Source organism: Sarcophilus harrisii, chromosome 4, assembly GCF_902635505.1.
Source record: "Sarcophilus harrisii chromosome 4, mSarHar1.11, whole genome shotgun sequence".
Classification (NCBI taxonomy): domain Eukaryota; kingdom Metazoa; phylum Chordata; class Mammalia; order Dasyuromorphia; family Dasyuridae; genus Sarcophilus; species Sarcophilus harrisii.
The window spans coordinates 296,859,657-296,879,419 of record NC_045429.1 but is presented as its reverse complement, the minus strand read 5'-3'; the positions used below and the strand labels follow the sequence as shown (position 1 = coordinate 296,879,419).

General features: G+C 32.7%; 1 protein-coding gene across 6 annotated transcripts in view; it reads left to right on the top strand.

The window, feature by feature from the left end:
- Positions 1–19,763, top strand: part of MAP2K4 (mitogen-activated protein kinase kinase 4) — a 174,847-nt gene that overhangs the window by 13,119 nt on the left and 141,965 nt on the right. The window contains exon 2 of one of the 6 annotated variants that reach the window (XM_031965531.1): positions 14,464–14,496. The exons of 4 other annotated variants lie outside the window; for them this stretch is intronic. In XM_031965531.1, the coding sequence (XP_031821391.1) occupies positions 14,464–14,496 (33 nt within the window). Of the gene's footprint in view, positions 1–14,463; positions 14,497–19,763 lie in introns of those variants that run through there. One more of the 6 variants, XM_031965530.1, reaches the window with a different exon arrangement.

Genomic DNA, 19,763 nt, shown 5'->3' with positions numbered 1-19,763 from the left:
GAGATGCCTCACTAAAGGCAGTTTGGTAAAGTACACATGTATGCTTTGGAAAGACCTGATACCAGGGAGCCTTCCTCTTTTTTGGACTTGTTATCGGGCCTTCTTATTCATCCTTTGACAAACAGGACAACCGCTGACAAGTTGCCTGTTATTGTGTACAAGCCTGGTACCACCAACTTAGTCAGCACTGCATCACACAGTTTTTAGACACCCCAATTACTGCCCTGATTTTGTAAATATGTCTCATACCTGCTGTGGTCAGTACCTCTCTGCCATCAGGTAGGAACCAGTACCCCTCTTTATCATCCTGAGCGCCAAAGCTTTGGATTTTCTTCTCTTCTGGGGTAAAGGAAGGTGGAGGTAGGTATTTGAGACAGAAATGCCAGTATTAGCATCATCATTTCTTTGGTACTTACAGATTTCTCTTCTCCAGCCCGTTTTGCTCCCCCATCCGCAAAGTGGTTTCCCCACACCTCAAATGAATCTCCTCTTTGTTGCCCTGCATATGAATCACTGCAATGTTCTTAGGTAACATAAGATTGGTTAAAATTTCAGTGACTCATGAATGCCCCGTGTGCCAAGACCTTACCTTTACCTTTACTGTTTCCATTCTTTCCCTCAAGTAATTTACAGGATCTAATTTCTTTTTTCCCTTCACTTATACAATGACCTAAATATTTTACCACATGTTCCGCAAATTGCAATTTGTCTTGAGAAATTCTCAGTCCCTGTGCTCCTAAATAATTTAACAAACTGATAATGACTTGGACAAGGTCACTCTTTTTCCGCCCTGCCACAAGATCATCTACATATTGTAAGACTTTTAACAGAAATTTATCCCAAAATGTTCACACAATTCTTACCCAAGTAGATATTTCGTAAATTGAATATTATACCAGTCATTTTGCTTTTAAAACACCCAATACACAGAAAAATCCCAAATTACATTTTGTCCATAACAAAAACATTTTCAAAAGGACAAAGGCAAAAACTATTATAGTCAGAGGCCCTTTAAATAATTGGCATCATTCACGTAAAATAATCTGAAAAGCTCTTAAAAACATCAATTAAATTTTTTGAAATAACCCTTTCAAACTATAGATCGATTTTATGATGAAATTTTTTTGGAAGTTTTATGGAAGGTACAAATGAGATAGAAAAAGTTTAGAAACTCAGAAATGCATAAAATGTATTCTATAATATCAATCCACATTGTCTAATAAGGTATTGTATACATCCCGTAAAAGAAAAAGAAACGATTCAGACTTTGGTATGAAGGAAGCACCAGGAAATTTTACGTGAATATTCCAGATTACTTGGTGCTGAACCTTACCCTCTACTCTGTGGAGGGAATAACTGTTTTGCTTAATGATCTCACTGGATCACATGCATTCAATTATTATCTCTATGCTAATGACTCTCAAATCTGTTTATCCAGCCCTCCCCTATCTTCTGAACTACTGTCCTATCTCTAAATAGATATTATTAAAGTTTAGATATCTTGAAACAGCTTAAACTTTCCTAAAACTAAACTCATTATCTTCTCCAACCTAATTTTTTTTCCCCCAAAACACATAAGTTTCCAGTGTTCATTTTTGTAACATTTTGTGCTCCAAATTTTTCTCCCTCACTCCTTTATTTCCCTTCTTCCCAATAGAAAGCAATCTTATAAAGGTTAAACATGTAGAATCCTTTTAAACATATTTCTATATTTGTCATGTTGCACAAGAAAAATCAGACTAAAAGGGGGAAAAACTACAAGAAAGAAAAAGTAAACAAACAAAAGGTGAAAATATTATTCTTCCATCTACATTCAGTCTCCATAGTTCACTCTCTGGAGGCCTTTTCCATCCCAAGTCTATTGAAATTATCTTGAATCACTGCATTACTAAAAAGCCATTTTTACCTTGTACAGTGTTCTTTTGGTTCTGCTCATTTCACTTGGCATCACATCAATTCATGTAAATCTTTCCAGACTTCTGAAATCAGCCTGCTCATCATTTCTTACAGAACAATAATACTCCATTACATTCATGTACCATAACTTATTCAGCCATTCCCCAATTGATGGGCACCTACTAAATTCCTTGCTACTACAAAAAGAGCTGCTAAAAACATTTTTGCACATGTGGATTCTTTTTCCTCTTTTTTGTTCTCTTTGGGATCCAGTTCTGATAGAGCCACAGCTGGATCAAAGTATGTATGGTTTTATAGTCCTTTGGGAATAGTTCCAGATTGCTTTCCAAAATGTCTAATCCACCATTCTGCTGAACTCTGATATTACTGTTGAGGATACCACCCTCCTCCTAGTTACTCAGGTTTATAATCTCGGTGTCATCCTTGACTCGTCTCTTTTCCTCTCATCTAATATGTTACCAAATTCTATCTACTTTCTCTAATCCTAATATTTTTATAGAAGTTATCATCTCATGCCTGAATTTTTACAATAACTTTCCAGATGATTCCTTGCTCAAATCTTTCCCCAGTTCAATGCATATTCACTTGTCAGATAAATTTTAAATCACAGGTCTGTTCAAATTACCTTCTCCCCATATTTGATAAGCTTCAGTGGTTCCCTAGTATTCATGGGATCGAATATCAAATCTTCTGTTTGACTTTTAAAGTCTTTTACAATGTGACTCTTACCAGCCTTTCCAACTTTACTCTTCTTACCCCCCTCAACATTTTTAAGATCCAGCAGCACTGATCTCCCTGTTCTCTTACAAAATATTCCCTCTTCCCAACTCTTAACATTTTAATTGGTTGTCTCCATACCTGGAATTCTCTCCCTCCTTATCTCTGCCTCCTTGATATTTTGGTTTCCTTTAGGTTCTAGCTAAGGAAGAAGCTTAGCCTGATGTTTTTATTATTATTATTTAATAATAGCTTTTCATTTTCAAAATACATACAAAGATAGTTTTCAACACTCACTTTTGCAACATCTTTTTCTTCCTTCTTTCCCCCATCCTCTAAACATGTACAATTCTTCTATACATATTTTCACATTTATCATGCTGTATAAGAAAAATCAGATCAAAAATGGGAAAAAGGAGGAAAAAACCCAAAAAGCAAGTAAACAACAAAAAAGGTGAAAAATCTTTGTTGTGATCCACATTCAGTTCAGTCAGTCATCTTTTTGTATGCAGATGGCTCTCTTCATTATAAGTGTATTGGAATTGGCCTGAATCATCTAATTGTTGAAAAGTCATGTCCATCAAAATTGATCATAACATAATCTTGTAGCTGCATTGTTGCTGTGTACAATGTTCTTTTGTTCTACTCAGCATCAGTTCATGTAAATTTCTCCAGACCTTTCTAAACATCCTGTGTGATGACTGCATTAAGCACCCTGGGTACCTTAGAATCAGCCGGAGTAAGGATAAGCAAAAGTCCTTAATCTTTTTTCTTGGTCTTTAGGGGTAGGATTGAATTGGATGGAAGCAGAATCTCCACAACCTTCTTTGTCTCCCACCTAGAGAGTGACCCTGGCTACCTTACTCCACCCCCTAGTCCCTCCTACAATTCTCTGTATACACCAATAATTGAGCCAGCATAGGATAGTGGGAAGGGCCATTCCCCAAGCACATGCCTGTAGAGTATTGTCCAATCGGTAATTAGCCCTAAGTACTTGAATGACCTCAGTGCAACAACTTGAGTTTCAGTCCTCTACAATCCTGCTGATTATTTTATAGAAAAATAATCTTAAGCCTTTGATTTTATAGTTGTATCTTTTTTTTTTTTTGATCATTTCCAATTTACTTTTGAGTAGATCTTGTTTTGTATCTAATTATTTTCTTCTTATCTTTCATTAGACTGAGAACTCTTTAGAACAGGTACTTGTCTTCTGCCTTTCTTGTGTCCCTAGCATTTAGCACAGTGCCTGGTACAAAGCAAGTGCCTTTTGAGTAACTGGTTGTTTTCCACATTTAATTGGAGACGTCAGAACAACAACAAAAAATAGTTTTCTACTGAGATTCTACCCGATTCTACATGCAAATCAATCAAGGTGGAGCAGAAGGATTGCTGCATAACATTGAGAATATGGTTAATATTAGTTCACATTTATGAGTTCTATAGATTTGCTGGAATTGCTCTAGCAGTACTCTGTAAATTGGAAGAAGGCAGGGCTAATTCAGAGTTGAGGTTTGGTGAGGCATGAGATAAAAATTGAACCCATGAAATTGTGATATATGATTGTTATGGAATATTATTGTTTTGTAAGAAATGACCAGCAGGATGAATACAGAGAGGATTGGCGAGACTTACATGAACTGATACTGAGTGAAATGAGCAGAACCAGGAGATCATTATAAACTTCAACAATATGTATGTCTTTAGATGGAAGTAGATATCTTCAAAGAGAAGATCCAATTCAGTTCCAATTGATCAGTGATGGACAGAATCAGCTACACCCAGAGAAGGAACACTGGGAAATGAATGTGGACTATTTGCATTTTTGTTTTTCTTCCCAGGTTATTTTCACCTTCTGAATCCGATTTTTCTTGTGCAACAAGAGAATTGTATGGATCTGCACACATATATTGTATCCAAGATGTACTTTAACATGTATGAGACTGCCTGCTATCTAGGGAAGGGGGTGGAGGAAGGGAAAGGAAAAGTTGGAATAGAAGTGAGTACAAGGGGCAATGTTGTAAAAATTACCCATGTATATGTTCTGTCAATAAAAAGCTATAATAAAATTTTTTTTTGAATCTATGGAAGGTCATGAGGTCACCAAATTAGAAAGCAGAGTATAAAAAAAAAAAAACAAAACCAAAAAAGAAAGTAGAGTATAGAAAGAAGAAAATAGATTTATGATATAGATAGTGAGACAGCAAAAGATATTGTAGAGGAACATCAAATTGGTAGCAAGAGGAATAGGAGATTAACAAAAACAAAAAATGGAAAATTTCTAGTGTCAGAAAAGTCGATTGATAATGATAATGATTTGATAATTAAGGAATGAGTGGTGATTTTTAAGAATAGTGTTAGTTGAAAACTAACAAAAGCTATATTGTAAAAGGTTTATTTTTTATAAATTTTTTTTATTCTGAATTTAACATTTATCAGCCATTATGTTGAGGTTAGTGGCAATGCAGAGAGTTGTGGGAACCCCTCTTTGGTCAGTGCAGATCCAATGTGAAAGAATTGACAAACACAGGAAATTTGGCAAAAAAGTTTATTGACACTGAGAAATCAGCTTTTGCTAGGAGATTTCTTCAGTATCCAGGTCCTGACAGAGAGATAACCGTCCTAGTAGAGAAATCCTGGCAGAGAGAGAAAGAGGGTTAAGATTGAGAAGAGAATGTCTTCACAGTGGACAAGGGTCCTGGCAGGTGTTATGCCAAAGACAGGTCCCTTGTCATGGCATGAATTGCAAACATACCGAGACATGAAGAACAAGGAAAAGGAACATTCAAGAAATTGGAATCCTATAATGTGTCATGTTTTAAAAATATATTTATAAATTTAAACTGGTTAGTAATAGTTGCTTTATTGTTTCTTTTTCAGTGCAACTTTTTAAAATGTTTAATTTTCTCATTTTTTAGTGTCTATCAACTTCTTCTCCCCAAGTAGGTGCTTCCTCTCTTTTCCTTATAATGATAGATATAGTCTTTAAGAAAATTCAACTCAAAACAATTTTAATTTCCCACTTTATCCTGATTAATATATAATCAAGCAAGTAAAAATCTTGACCACATTGTAAAAAATGCGTATCTGGTTCTGTATTTCTCTAGTCAGTCACTTTTCTACCAATTGGTGAAAGATAAGTTTTCACACCAGTCTTTGGAAATAATGATTAGTTGCTATTTTAGTTTAAGGCTTTTAGAATTGTTAACCCTGGAATTATTGTGATCAAGCTGTAAATTGTTTTCTTGGTTCTTCTGATCACTTTACAGCTTGTACAAGTTTTTTCATATTTCTCTGGATCTGTCATAGTCCTCATTTTCTTGTGGTGTAGAAAAATTCTATCACATTTTTGATAAGTTTTCTCAGCTACTTGCCAATTAATAAGTATCTATTTTGTTTCCGGTTTTTTTTTTTTTTTTTTTTTTTTTTGGCTACAAAAAATACTGTTGTAAATGCTGTTGTGCATAAAGGTCCTTTCCTTTTGACCCTGACCTCCTTTGGGGTACATGCCCCCAAAAAGGTAGGTTTTTTTTTTTGTTTTTTTTTTTTTTAGATATAGAATCACTTGACAACTTCACTTAATTCTTGCCCTCTTTCAACCCTTCCAAACAATTTCTATTTTCCAAAAGAGCTAGATCATTTAATGTAAGGCAAGCTAGTAAATTTTTTGAAATGGGGTTTGAACTTAAATTTTCCTAATTTCAAGTCCACTGTAAGGTAAGAATGTAATGTAATGTAAGGTGTGTTTTTATATGCATTTCTCTAATTAGTGACTTAGTGGTTTTTTCCCCCCACAGTTGTTGATAACTTCCATTTCTTAATGAGACTTGCTTTTGCATCTCCTTTGAGGCTATTCATCCACTGGAGAATGGCTCTTGTTCTAATATATGTTTCAATTCTTTATATATCTGGGTTATTACAATGTTATCAGAATCATTTCATTGAAATACTTTTTATAAAATATTATTTTCCTTCTGATTCTAACTATATTTATTTTGTTCGTGTAGAGGAAACTTTTCTCTTTTTGTAATCAAATTCATCTCTATTCCCTGTTTAGGTAAGAATTCTCTCCCTAGCCACAGTAGAGAAAAATATTATAGAGAACAGAGGGAAGTTGAGATACCTAATGCAGATGATTTTTCAAAGAGTTTCAAATGAGAAGATTAGTGAATGGTAAATGAAATTGTTATAGAAGAGTGACTTTGGGATTAATTTCCTCATCATTGTGTGTTTTAAGAAATAAATTAATATTAAATAATTTTAAATTGTGTGTGTTTGTGTGTGTGTATCATTTGAAATATCTTCATATCTGAGAATGTCATAATATCTTATGATCCCTAACCTACTGTGTGAGGTACTGCTGTTATTTCCATTTTACAGATAGGGAAACTGAAGTTGAGAGAGATTAAGTGACTTGCCCAGGATCACAAAGCTAGTAAATTGTTTGAAGTGGGGATTTCCTAACTTCAAGTGTACTACTAGTAGTCCTTTGGCTACTTGATCCTTTAGGGTCCATGCTGAGTTTTCTTATGTTTTGTGTGGCTTAGGAACCCCAACATGTATGGGTTTTTCTAAGTGGTTATCAGGATGTTAGCTAGATTTGATTACTTTTTTTAAAGTGGTATTTTGCTAAATTAGCATAATAAAAATGGTTGGTAGAAAATATCTTTCTAAAATCTGTATGAAATCTTCTGCCAGTTGGCACAGATCCGGATCGGGGCTGGTACAGGCATTCAAAGGGACCAGGATTTGGGAATCAAAAAGAAAGGAATAAGTCCATTCTTAAAGGGACCACATCTGTATCATTATCCTTTGTTGGAAATTTTATAGTGAGGTTGACAAGGGAAATTAGCAGGAGTTATTTTAGTTTTCCTATAGAGGCTGAGAATTGCCATAGATGGTAGTTCTTGATATGTTTGGCTCCTAGTGTCCCTTTACCCTGATGCTGATTATCCCTCTGTGATTGGTTTCAGGGTTTGTATGAGTTCCCTTTGGAGAGTGACCCTGTTGTACTGTGATTCCAGGTTGTAGTTCCTGAAAGGATTGGTGCTGGGTGAGGGAATTCCTGCAGACTTTGAGGTAATTGTCTTTGGCTCCTTTTCTTTTTATGTTGGAATTAACAGTCTTCTGAGACTTAAGTCTTTCTAAGGGGTATGAGGAACCTTTTTGTTTGTATTTGGCCCTTTGGCTAGAGTTTGGAATAAAGACCACATCTGCTCAGGGCAGATTTTTTTTCGTGAAGCTTTAAATCAGATTGTTGAATTCATAAGAATTCCTAGGAATGTGAAGTTGTTAGGCCTATCTTGAGCCCACATATAGCTTTGGTGAAAATTTATTATCGTTTCTGATGACTGGATTGTTTCAGTGGTAGATTTGTTACTGTTATGCTAATTAAGGGCTACCAGTGAGTCAGATACATGGGCTATCAGATTGCTCCTATTTTGTGCTAGTCCCTCACCCTGTTCCCTGATTCCTTATGTCTTGCCAAACTCTGATTGCATAACTTTTTTGAGTATACTTTTCCCAATATGTGTATGCTTATTTATAAATTATATGCTTCTATATATTTTTACATATAAATCATGGAAACCATTTTCTTCAACCATGAAAAGATTGAGAATAAATGGAATGTAAAAATACTTTTTATTTATTAGTAGTTTAAAACTTTTTCCTTTTCACTTAAATTATTGATAGTATTTTCAGTGAGAGCAATATGATTGAATATGCTTTATTATTTCTTAAAATCTTAGTTTAACACTTTGTGATAATTCAGTTTATTTTTATAATTGCTTTTAATAGCTATTGCTGAAAAAGATACTAAACAAAGTGGAGGAAAAACATCTTGCCTACTAATGCTTACCAAGTCATTTTTATTCATTTAAAAAAAAATAAATTTATATTGGTCTTTTGTTTTTGTGTCACTTAGCTTTTACCCTGTATCTTTATTTTTCATTCCCCCTCCCCCCAGAATGTTATCTATTATAAAAAAGAGTTTAAGAAAAAAGACAGGAAGAAAAAACCCCAGGAGAAATATTCAGTAAAACTAATGCATTGAAAAAACTCTGGCATTATATGCAGTTATTCCATATCATTCCCATTCCTCTCGTCAGTGAATATGGGGGAGATATCTTCTCATGGTCCAGTAATTTTACAGTGTTCATTTTTTTTTCTTTTTTAATAAATATTTTAATGAAATCTTTTGTTTTCACATTACCAACGTTCTCCCAGCAACTCTCTCTAGACCAAATAATAAGCCTTCTAACAATTTTTTTAAAGAAAAAAGGGAAGCGCTAATAAAATTAATTAATACATTGAAAAAATTTTCTGAAAAATATGTTCCAAACCCATAAACTTTTCCCATCTTGGCAAATAGGTTGGGGAAGGCGAGACACCTTCTTACATCTCTTCTTTGTGGCCAACTTTATTCTTGGTAAATCTTAAACATTTATTTTTTTGTTTTTGGTGGTTCCCTCCATTTGTATTCTTTTAATAATTGTATGTGTATGTATGTGTATATATTTGTATATCTCTATGTGTATATATATCTGTTTAGTTTTTTTTTTTTTAGATCTGATTTTAGTCTTTTTTTTTTTTTTTTTTTTTTTTTTTTTTTTTTTTTTTTTTTTTTTTTTTACCACTGAGGAATCCTGAGGAAGAGCTTAGTCTAGAAAGGACTAAGATAGTGGGGGTTTTTTTTGTTGTTGTTGTTCCCTTGTGCTCCAATTATTAGTATTTTTGATTCTAGTTTCCTTTGTAGGATTCTGAGCAATTTGTTCATTTTGCTTAGGTTAGTTTAATTATGTAATATTTATAAATCCACTTACTAGTAGGAACATGTAATTGTTGAAAATGAATGAGTCAAGATGCCATTGTCAATTCCTTCACCTTGTGGAGCAACCATTCCTCATGAAGCATGTAACATTTGACTTTAGATCAAGTGAAAACACTATTGTCAATCATAGGCTACATATGAATAAATTTTAATTTCTTTATGATTTTTGGGAAAAAACCCTGTAAATAAAAGGTTTCAGATTTTCTTGTCTTACCCCATTGGATCTTCTTAAGCATTCTACTTTGCATAACGCAGCCCTATAAAGAGAGTTATTTTCTGAACTTGGCTTCTAAATCTAATTATAATGTCTGTCTTAGTTATTTTGGACAAATCACTTCCTCTGTGGACTTCATTTTCCTCATTTTAAAGATAGGAGTGAATAGGCTAGAAGTACCAGGTCTCTTTTAAATCTGAGTTATATGATCCCTTAATTATTACAGATTTCAAATTATAGGTGTGACCTGATTTAAATGTATGAACAGTAATTCTGATTTATGAACATTTTGAACTGGCAAATCAAATATATAAGGCTAGTGATGAGACATACTTCATTGCTTCAGAATTCACTGTTTTACAAAAGTTGACAGAGAGGAGTGGGGATGATACGGAATAACTGCATATGATGCCAAAGTTTTTTCAATATATTAGTCAGTTTTACTGAATTTTTTTCTGATTTTTCTTCTTTTTTTTTTTTTGAATTGTGTATATCTCTGCAAACTATTCAGTGTTGAACTACCTCTTACATGTTAATTTCTTTTTGCTGGGTTTATAATTCTATGATTTTTAATTTTTTATATTGTATTCCATTTTTTGGTAATAGCCCAGATTTAAGTTGTTAATAAACCTTTTTTTTTTTTTTTTTTCCTGTCTTTTCTAAGTGTATGGAGTATTTTTTTCCTTTAAAGTAGAGGTTCTTGTTTTTTATATTAAGTACCTCTTTTGGAAATTTGGAAAAGCTTCTGAATCTCTTCTCAGAATTAGACTTTAAATATTTAAGACAAAATACACAAGATCATGATGGGATCTGATTGTATTGAAATTTCAATCCATTTTGAGAAGAAAATTGGATTCCTGGTTAAGAATCCCTGCCTAAAAATGCTCGTGTTTAAGTTTTATTGTATCAAATAATGCTGAATTTTGGATTCCTTCTTTTTGGAGCCATGTAGATTGTTTTTATTTGTAGATTCTTGTTTAGTTTTGTTCATTTAGAGAATTTTTCTTTGATTTTTCCCTTCCCCCCCCCAAAATATGTTGCTCTTGTTATTTAAAAAAAAAGAAAAAAAAACTTCTAAAACATCAATAATCCTGAAGTTGTAGCATTTTGATCTGCCCTTCAAATATTTGCATTTTTTCCATTTTTCTGGATAACAAAAAGCGTGAAAATGCTATGTTGTGATCCACACTCAGTTCCTGTAGTCCTCTCTCTGGGTGTGGATGACTTTTCATCACAAGATCATTGGAACTGGCCTGAATCATCTCATTGTTGAAAAGAGTCACATCCATCAGAATTGATCATCATATAATCTTGTTATTGCCATGTACAATGATTTCCTGGTTCTTCTCATTTCACTTGGCATCAGTTCAAGTGTCTTCAGGCCTCTTTGAAATCATCCTGCTGATTGTTTCTTACAGAACAACAATATTCCATAACATTCATATTCCATAACTTATTCAGCCATTCTCCAACTGATGGGCATCCACTAAGTTTCCAGTTTCTTGCTACTACAAAAAGATCTTTTTGGGATATAAGCCCCAGCAGAAACACTACTGAATCAAAGGGTATGCACATTTTGATAGCCCTTTAGACATAGTGCCAAATTGCTCTCCGGAATGGTTGGATCAGTTCACAACTCCACCAGCAATGTATTAGTGTCCCAGTTTTCCTACATCCCCTCCAACATTTATTATTATTTTTTCCTGTTATCTTAGCCAATATAAGAGATGTGAAGTGGTACCCCAGAGTTGTCTTAATTTGCATTCTCTGATCAATAATGATTTAGAGCACCTTTGCATATGACTAGAAATAATTTTAATTTATTCATATGAAAAGTGCCTGTTCATACCCTTTGACCATTTATCAATTGGAGAATGGCTTGAATTCTTATAAATTTGAGTCAATTCTCCATATATTTTAGAAATGTGGCTCTTATTAGAACTCTTGAATATAAAATTTTTTTCCCCCAGTTTGCTCCCCTTCTAATTTTGCCTGCATTAGTTTTGTTTGTACAAAAACTTTTTAACTTAATATAATCACAGTTATCCATTTTGTATTCAATAATGTATTTCTTCTTTGGTCACAAATTCTTTCCTTCTCCACAAATCTGAGAGGAAACTATCCTTTGTTCTTTTAGGACTGAATTTCAAAGCACACAGAAATGAGCCACAAAATTAAGTATCATAATATTCCAAATTTAGGAGTAAAAAAAAAAAAGGCAACACAAACTAACAGTTACTCAGAGCTTACATTTTCCTAGGGGCATATAACATGTATTAAGATAAAAAATAAGTTTGTTAGAGTAGCAGATATATGTTGCAGTATCATCTTTGAAAAAATTCAGGTTCGAACAATCTTCAAATCAAGAGATCTCCTCAGGTGAGAGAGGCAGCCCCACAGAGTAAGGCAAGGGATTATATTGAGAAGGAAGAGTAAGAAAATACAGGGGAATTGGGTAAAGCAGGAAAATGGGGCAATTTCAGATAAGATGGACATGGGGAAAAATCCCTGTGATTAGATATATCTGTTAGGATATTCATAGGAAAAAAATGCTTTTGTTCTAGAGAGACACACATATAGAGATGGAATAAGTGGGTCAGAATATGTCAGGAGGGAGAGAGAACCTCTAACAACTGGGTGATCAAGAAAACTGTTTTGTAGGAAATAATATCTGAACTAAGGCTTAAAGTTATTTTCTCCCACTGTAGAAAGAAAAAATACATAGTCAAGCAAAACAGATTTCCACATTGGCCATATCCAAAATGTGTGTCTTTTAGGATATCTTGAATTTGTCTTCTCTATGTCAGGATACAGGTGGCATGCTTTATCATAAGTATTTTAGAAACATAGATGGTCGTGACACTAATCAGTTTTTAAGTCCAAGTGATTTTTCTTTGTTAGCTTGTTTATTGAAAAATAAGACACATGAAGCATTACTTTCAACCTTGATCTTTTTTTACTTTTACTTACTTTACTTTTTTACTTTTACTTTTTTTACATATTACAAATGACTTGCTTTATTCTTTTTTATGCATTAAAAAATGAATAAATGTCTGTTTTATCTTTGTTTCCTTTTTTTGTTGTTGTTCTGGAACCTTATTGCCACCTTCTCATTCCAAGTCTTTCCTGATAAAGAAAAAAATACAGTCTTTGTAATAAAGTAGCATTGTCAAAGAAAACAATCCAGTGCCATATCTATGTCCAAAAATGTATTGTCTAATTTTGTACCTTTTATCTATCTATCATCCTGTCAAGAGACAAGGCAGTATGCTTCTTCTGGACTGGTGGTAGATTATTGCATTCAGCAGATTCTTAAATCTTTCAAACTTTTTTTTTTTTTTTTAAAATAATGTTGTTCATTGTAAAGATTTCTTCTTTTGGTTCAGCTCACTTCATTCAGCAGCAAAGGTCATAAGTCTTCCTAGGTTTCTCTCTCCAAAATTGCTTCTTTCATTTCTTTATACATATGGTATATTATATTCCATTCGTGTATTTTCCATGCCCCAGAAGATCAAAGGATATGAACAGGAAGTTCTCAAATAAAAAAATGAAAAGCAATCAATAACCATGTGAAAATTTTCAGATCACTAATAATTTGTGAAATGCATTTAAAATTACTCTGAAGTTCCACCTCATTCTTCAGTATGTAAAAATGACTTAAAGAAAAATTACACTTCTTAGAGGGGCTTTGAGTAGACAGACATACTAGTTCACTTTTGAGTTGAAGATTGGTCCAGCAATTCTAGAAAGTAGGTTTTAATTAGACCCCCAATGTTGCTAAACTTTCATCTAGCAAAACCACTTTTAGGCCAAAGTGACAAAGAAAGGAAAAAAATTCACATATAAAGAAATACTTAGCAGCTCTTTGTTGCTGGAGAGAATTGCACATTAAAAGGGTGCTGGTTCAATTGGGTGATTAAACTAAACAAATCTTGAAATGTTTTAAAAGGTGACATTAAGGAGAGAGTGAAGTTTTAGGAATGGAGGGTGCAATATGTATATAGTTATTTATAAAGGAGGTGGCACATACCTTTCAGGGAACAGTTAAGGGCATGGGCAACTAGGTAGTGCAGTGGATAGAGCACCAGCCCTGAAGTCAGGAGGGCCTGAGTTCTTATCTGGACACTTAATACTTCCTAGCTGTGTGACCCTTAACCCTTTAACCCCAAGTACCTCAGGAAAACAAACAAAAAAAGAATATTAATTTGTAGACAGTGGTCTACATATGGAATTAAGTAGAACAAGTAGGCTACTACAGTAATCCAGAAAACAGATATTGAGGATCTGAACTGGGATGGCGGATGTTTGAATGGAGAGAAGGTTATATATAATGTGAAGGTGCTCTGGTGGAAAAATCAACAAGTTAGGAAGTAGTTAAATATTGGGGTTGAGGGAGAGAGAACAATCAAAGATAGCTGTAAGATTTCATGCCTGGATGATTGGGAAAAAGAGAGAAATTTGGAGGAGGGATGGCTTTGAGGGAAAATATGTTGAGAAAATGTTCTCAAGAAAATTTCCTTTTAATTAATTCTCAATCACTAATTTTTTAAGTGAATTTGAAATTAAAAGTATGATGAATTCCCATTTACTGATGTGTAGATAATGCAAGAAATCTGAAGTTATGTTTTTGGAATTTCTGTTTGTATTATATTTCAGACACAGTATGGTAATGTGAACTCTTTTTCAAAACAATTTTATTGAAAATTGAAAACTAAACGTCATGTTACTTTAATTTTGTTTCTTTGAATTGCAGTCAATGAACTGGAACTTATCTCTTTTACTTTAGGCTTTCAGATAAACTTCTGTGAAAAGGCACAAAGTAAGCTATACATTTTATAGTTATGCTCCTTTTTTCATATCCATCTTGATATTGGGAATGCGTTCACTATTATTTCAACTAACCAACCATGGTAATTTTACATTAATAGAGCTTCCATTTTTCATTCTTTTATCAAGTACAAACATTTTCTCTTAAAATAGTTTACACAACTGGAATAATAAAATACAGGTATATGACATTCAGATTGTTAAATATTAAATCATAATTTAGCTCACCAGTTAAGATCCACTTTTATATTCACAAATATGATCATATACACACATATGTATGTGTGTGTGTGTATATATATATGTATATATGATCAGAGATTGGTATAGATCAGAATTTTTGAAATATACAATGTATTTTTAAAGCAATTTTTCTCAGAATAATTTGTAGCCAAATCAAAATTGATAATTTAATTATTGTGCATATTTCCACTTTTTTTTTTTAGCTAGTTTGTGTTGGAAAGCAGTCATTCAAAAACAATATATTGAAATCTTTTTTATCTAAATGGAGAAGCTTAAGTATTCTGTATCTTAAAAATTACTCCCAGACTCTTAAAAAAAAAAGGTTATTTATATTAAATTTTAAAATATGAATTATATAAAAATATGGTCTTAAAATAACAGGCTATTTAATCAAGCTCAATAGAGAGATTGTTTTCAAATTAGACTTTCCTCTATCCAATTGTGTCAACACCTTGACACAAGTTTAGGAATAGAATGTAGTATTAGATATTGAGACTATTTCCACCTCCCCCTCTTCACCCAAATGGTGGAAGGTAGTATGTGATGTATAAAACTTTTAAATATATATATATATATGTATATTTTTTTTTTTAAGGATTTTGTAAATGACATGTAATTAGTATATATTCCTTCTTTGATGCTATCTTTGAGTTTTTAACATTTCAAAGCAAAAGTTGACACACTTTTTAAAAATGAAAAACATTTTTATACATATAAATCCAGTTTAAGTAGACAGTTGGGCATTGTTTTCATCATTCTTCCCAAAACACATCATATCCAAATATAATTTTTTAAACTTTAAAAAATGACCACCAAACAAGAATAATTGTTTTCCTTTTGCTTAAAATGAAGTTTTTTTTAAAAAACATTTTTTTTGCACGGTACTGTCAAGAACATCAGTGATCTAGTGAGGTAGATTAGAAAGCTAGAAGAAAGATTGTATTAAAAAAAAGTCTGTGTCAGAATTTGGCAAGATATTTTAAACTGAGGTGTTCTCTTACTGAATTCAAACTTGAACAACCCATTCACCTGCGGGGATGATAGCAGATCGTCATTGTTTTTTCTCCCTTGTCTTCCTCTAAATTTTGAGAGGCATAGTAGATAAGACCTGATTTCAGATCTTTTCTCAAACTTCCTACTTGTATAACTTCAGGCAAAGTACTTAATTAACCTTTGTGCCTTACTTTCCTCATGTGGAAAAAGAGATGATTGGCCCGCTCTAAATCTCTGATCCTTATGGCTGCTAAATTGGGAATTACATGAGCTGGCAAAGAGCTGGGAGCAGTAAAACCAATTAGATTCCAGATTATACTATGGGAGAGGTACTTACTTATCATTATCTCCAAACTTACTGTTTGCAACATTCAAAAATTCCCTTATCCCTAGTTTCTCATTTTCATGAGAGATTTTTCTTTTCTCAGTAGTTTTTCATCTTTCAGATCTCTAGTAACTTTGATGTCAAGTGAGTTAGCATTCTTGTTATTGCCTGATGATCTAATTCTGGTATATTTCTAAATTAGCTTTATATAGGCTATTAAAAATAGCCTGTTTGCTTAGATGTGAATGAGATTTGTCATAAATAGACGCATCTTCAGGCAAATGGAAATGAGTAGTATAAAAGTGATGGGCCTTTTGGAGATGTTGATGATCACCTCACTTTTCATTTTTATTATCCTTTACTTTAGGATCTGGCAACAGGACCACTTGTTCTGAATAGAGCTATAGATTTATCAAAGATTATTTGATCTTTTTTAATCTGATCTTTTTTGTGTCAGCTTGGTGAAGCCTGTATAATCAGAATAAAGTTCTTTTTTTTTTTTTTTTTTTTTTTTAACAATTGCCAAACCTCTTGTTCCAATTTTTCACCTTTTACCCCCCCCACCCCCTCCCCTAGATGGCAGGATGACCAGTAGATGTTAAATATATTAAAATATAAATTAGATACACAATAAGTATACATGACCAAAACGTTATTTTGCTGTACAAAAAGAATCAGACTCTGAAATATTGTACAATTAGCTTGTGAAGGAAATCAAAAATGCAGGTGTGCATAAATATAGGGATTAGGAATTCAATGTAATGGTTTTTAGTCATCTCCCAGAGTTTTTTCTGGGCATAGCTGGTTCAGTTCGTTACTGCTCCATTGGAAATGATTTGGTTGATCTCATTGCTGAGGATGGCCTGGTCCATCAGAACTGGTCATCATATAGTATTGTTGTTGAAGTATATAATGATCTCCTGGTCCTGCTCATTTCACTCAGCATCAGTTCGTGAAAGTCTCTCCAGGCCTTTCTGAAATCATCCTGTTGGTCATTTCTTACAGAACAGTAATATTCCATAATAGAATAAAGTTCTTAAATGCATAAAATTAAATACACAGGATTATAAAGGAAACCAATCATGTTGAAATAGTTATTAAAAAATAGGTATTTTAAAAGTTGACAAGTTAATAATCGCTTGTCTTAATGGAAAAGGAATAGATGAAGGACAAATTAGAAGAAATTAGTCAATCAATATTTCTCAAGCACTTATGAGGTACCAGGCACTGTACTTAGTGCTAGAGTTATATGAAAGGCACAAAACAGTCCCCAGAAGCATATATTACAGTGGAGATATTATTAAATAACTGGATTCATAAAAGGTACATACGGTAGCTAAAGGTAATCTGAAAATTCAGGAGGCATTACTGTATTGGGAAAGATCTGCAGAAAATAGCTTTTGATCGGAATCTTGAAGAAAGCCCAGTGTTCAAGGTGAAAGTGAAAAAGCAGACCCTTTTAGTTACAGGAGATAACCATACAAAAAAGTATGGAGTACTGACTTAAATGTTTTGTTCTGAAAATTACAAGTCGACTTATGTAACTGGACAGAGAGAGTATGTGGCGGCAGAAGAAGGTGTAAAAAAGCTGGTGAGATAGAAGCCAGGATATAAATATGTTTAAAAGTCAAGAAGCAGACTTCATAGCTGATCTTAGAGGTAATAGGAAGTGAATAGAGCTCTTTGAATAGGGAGGTGACATGGACAGATCTGTGCTTGAGAAAAATCACACCATCAGCAATGTAGAATTGCTAAATCCCAGTTTACGTATTTTAAAATTGCTTTCTGGTGCTGGGTCTTTTAACTCATTTTAACTTTTGTAACTGTGTTTTGAAAATTTTAAAGTCAAATTTGATTTTTACAAAGAAAATTATTTCACATTTTGCATTCGAAGACAGGGATGATTTTCTTATTGTTGATTACACAGAATACTTGCATTCCTTTTTTCTTTTCACACATATCTCAGGAAAGTTACAGTCCCTTCACAAAGTACAATATTTAAAAATAAAGAATTTGAAAGATTAAAGATCTTCAATCTTTTTAGACATTTGAAATTCTGAGAAAACTAATTTTCTACCCTGCTTTTGCCTAATACTAATGTTTCTACACTTGAGTGTGTGGAAAAATTCGTTTTAGAATTTTTCTAAATTTTTTAGAATTTAGAAGCAAATTTTCTAAATTTTTTAGAATTTAGAAGCAAAACAAAAAAACTGTCCACAGCTCTCCTTCTCTCCCCCCCTCCAAAAAAATAACCCTTCAAAATAAAATTTTAGTTTTGTATTATATATCCTTCTTAGAAGATATATAAAATCAAATGCTGATAGGCTGGGTAAGGGAATTTTGGAGAGGTTCAGAATCACTGCTGAAAAGTCAAGGTCAAAATAATGTTAAATATTAATGACTTAATGACTTAAAAGATATTTTTGATGACTAATGGAAGCTCTGAAGTTTTTTTTTCATTGTCTGACTTTTCATGTAACTTCTTTATGTTCTTTTGTTACACAATTTAAAACACAACCACCAATTGCAAGTTGGTGAATTTTATTGGAGAAGAGTTATAGTTTGGGATTGCACAATTTTTTTCTGGGTACTAAATTTCTTTAGGAGTTCAATAAAAGTCTACTGAGTATTTCATTTTGTATGCCTGTTTATATGAATATATATGCCTTTTTGTTTATATTTAAACAGTTTTGTAGGCATATAGTACTGATACAAGACAACAATAAATACTTTTCTGATATTGAGATTTTTATGAAGTTGGAATGTCAGGTATTAAATATTTAAAAGAAATTTTCTGAAAAAAATTGTGTATAACCCTTAAAAATTGGCATTATTACGGTTTGATCAGTTGCTGTTTAAGAAAATGCTATTGTGTACAAAGATGCTTTTTTGGCTTGTGACAGATTTGGATTATCACACAATGGCATTCAGATCAATGTGGTTTATTTGTGTATCTCATTTACTTTAGTGTACTGATTCCCAACCTTTGGGAATTTTTCCCAAGCCTTTGGGTTATTGCAAGGAGTTTGTAAATTCTTCAGTTAAGTAAACTTGCCTTCTCCCCACTTAATAAATAATACATCTTATACATAAATATGATTCTAAATTTCAAATATATAGATACCTATATCTATATAAATACTGATGTGATTAATAAAATTCAAATCAATATAAAAAGCATTATTGAATTCATATTAACTTTTTGCCACTCTTTTCTTTTCTCCCTCAGTGAATGTGGATAGTATAACTACTATCATCTAGGGTGGTGGTGATGTTCATATTTTTTTACTTTAGAAAAATGGTCATACTCAAAACTTTGGAAACTACCGCTTTAGATAAATTGATATTTAGGTTCATATTTTCAGATGAATGTCAAAAGTTACAAAATAAATTTTTTCTCAGTTATGCTTTTTCTCTACTTTGTGAATGACAGATCTTCTAGTTTGGATAAGAATTGTGCACTGTCATGAATGTTACCTATATTGAAGATTTCTCATTTAGAGTGCACTTTCAAGACAAATTATAAATGAAATTCACTGTTGAATAAGAGATCATCAGTTTTAAGTTTGATTTGTGAATTTAAGAAAGAATTTGGTTTTCTCACCAAGATGCTGTATTTTTATATCTATCTAAACTTTTTTTATGCTGTACTTAATCAGGAATCTGACACTGTTAACTCAAGAGAAAACTCTGGAAAA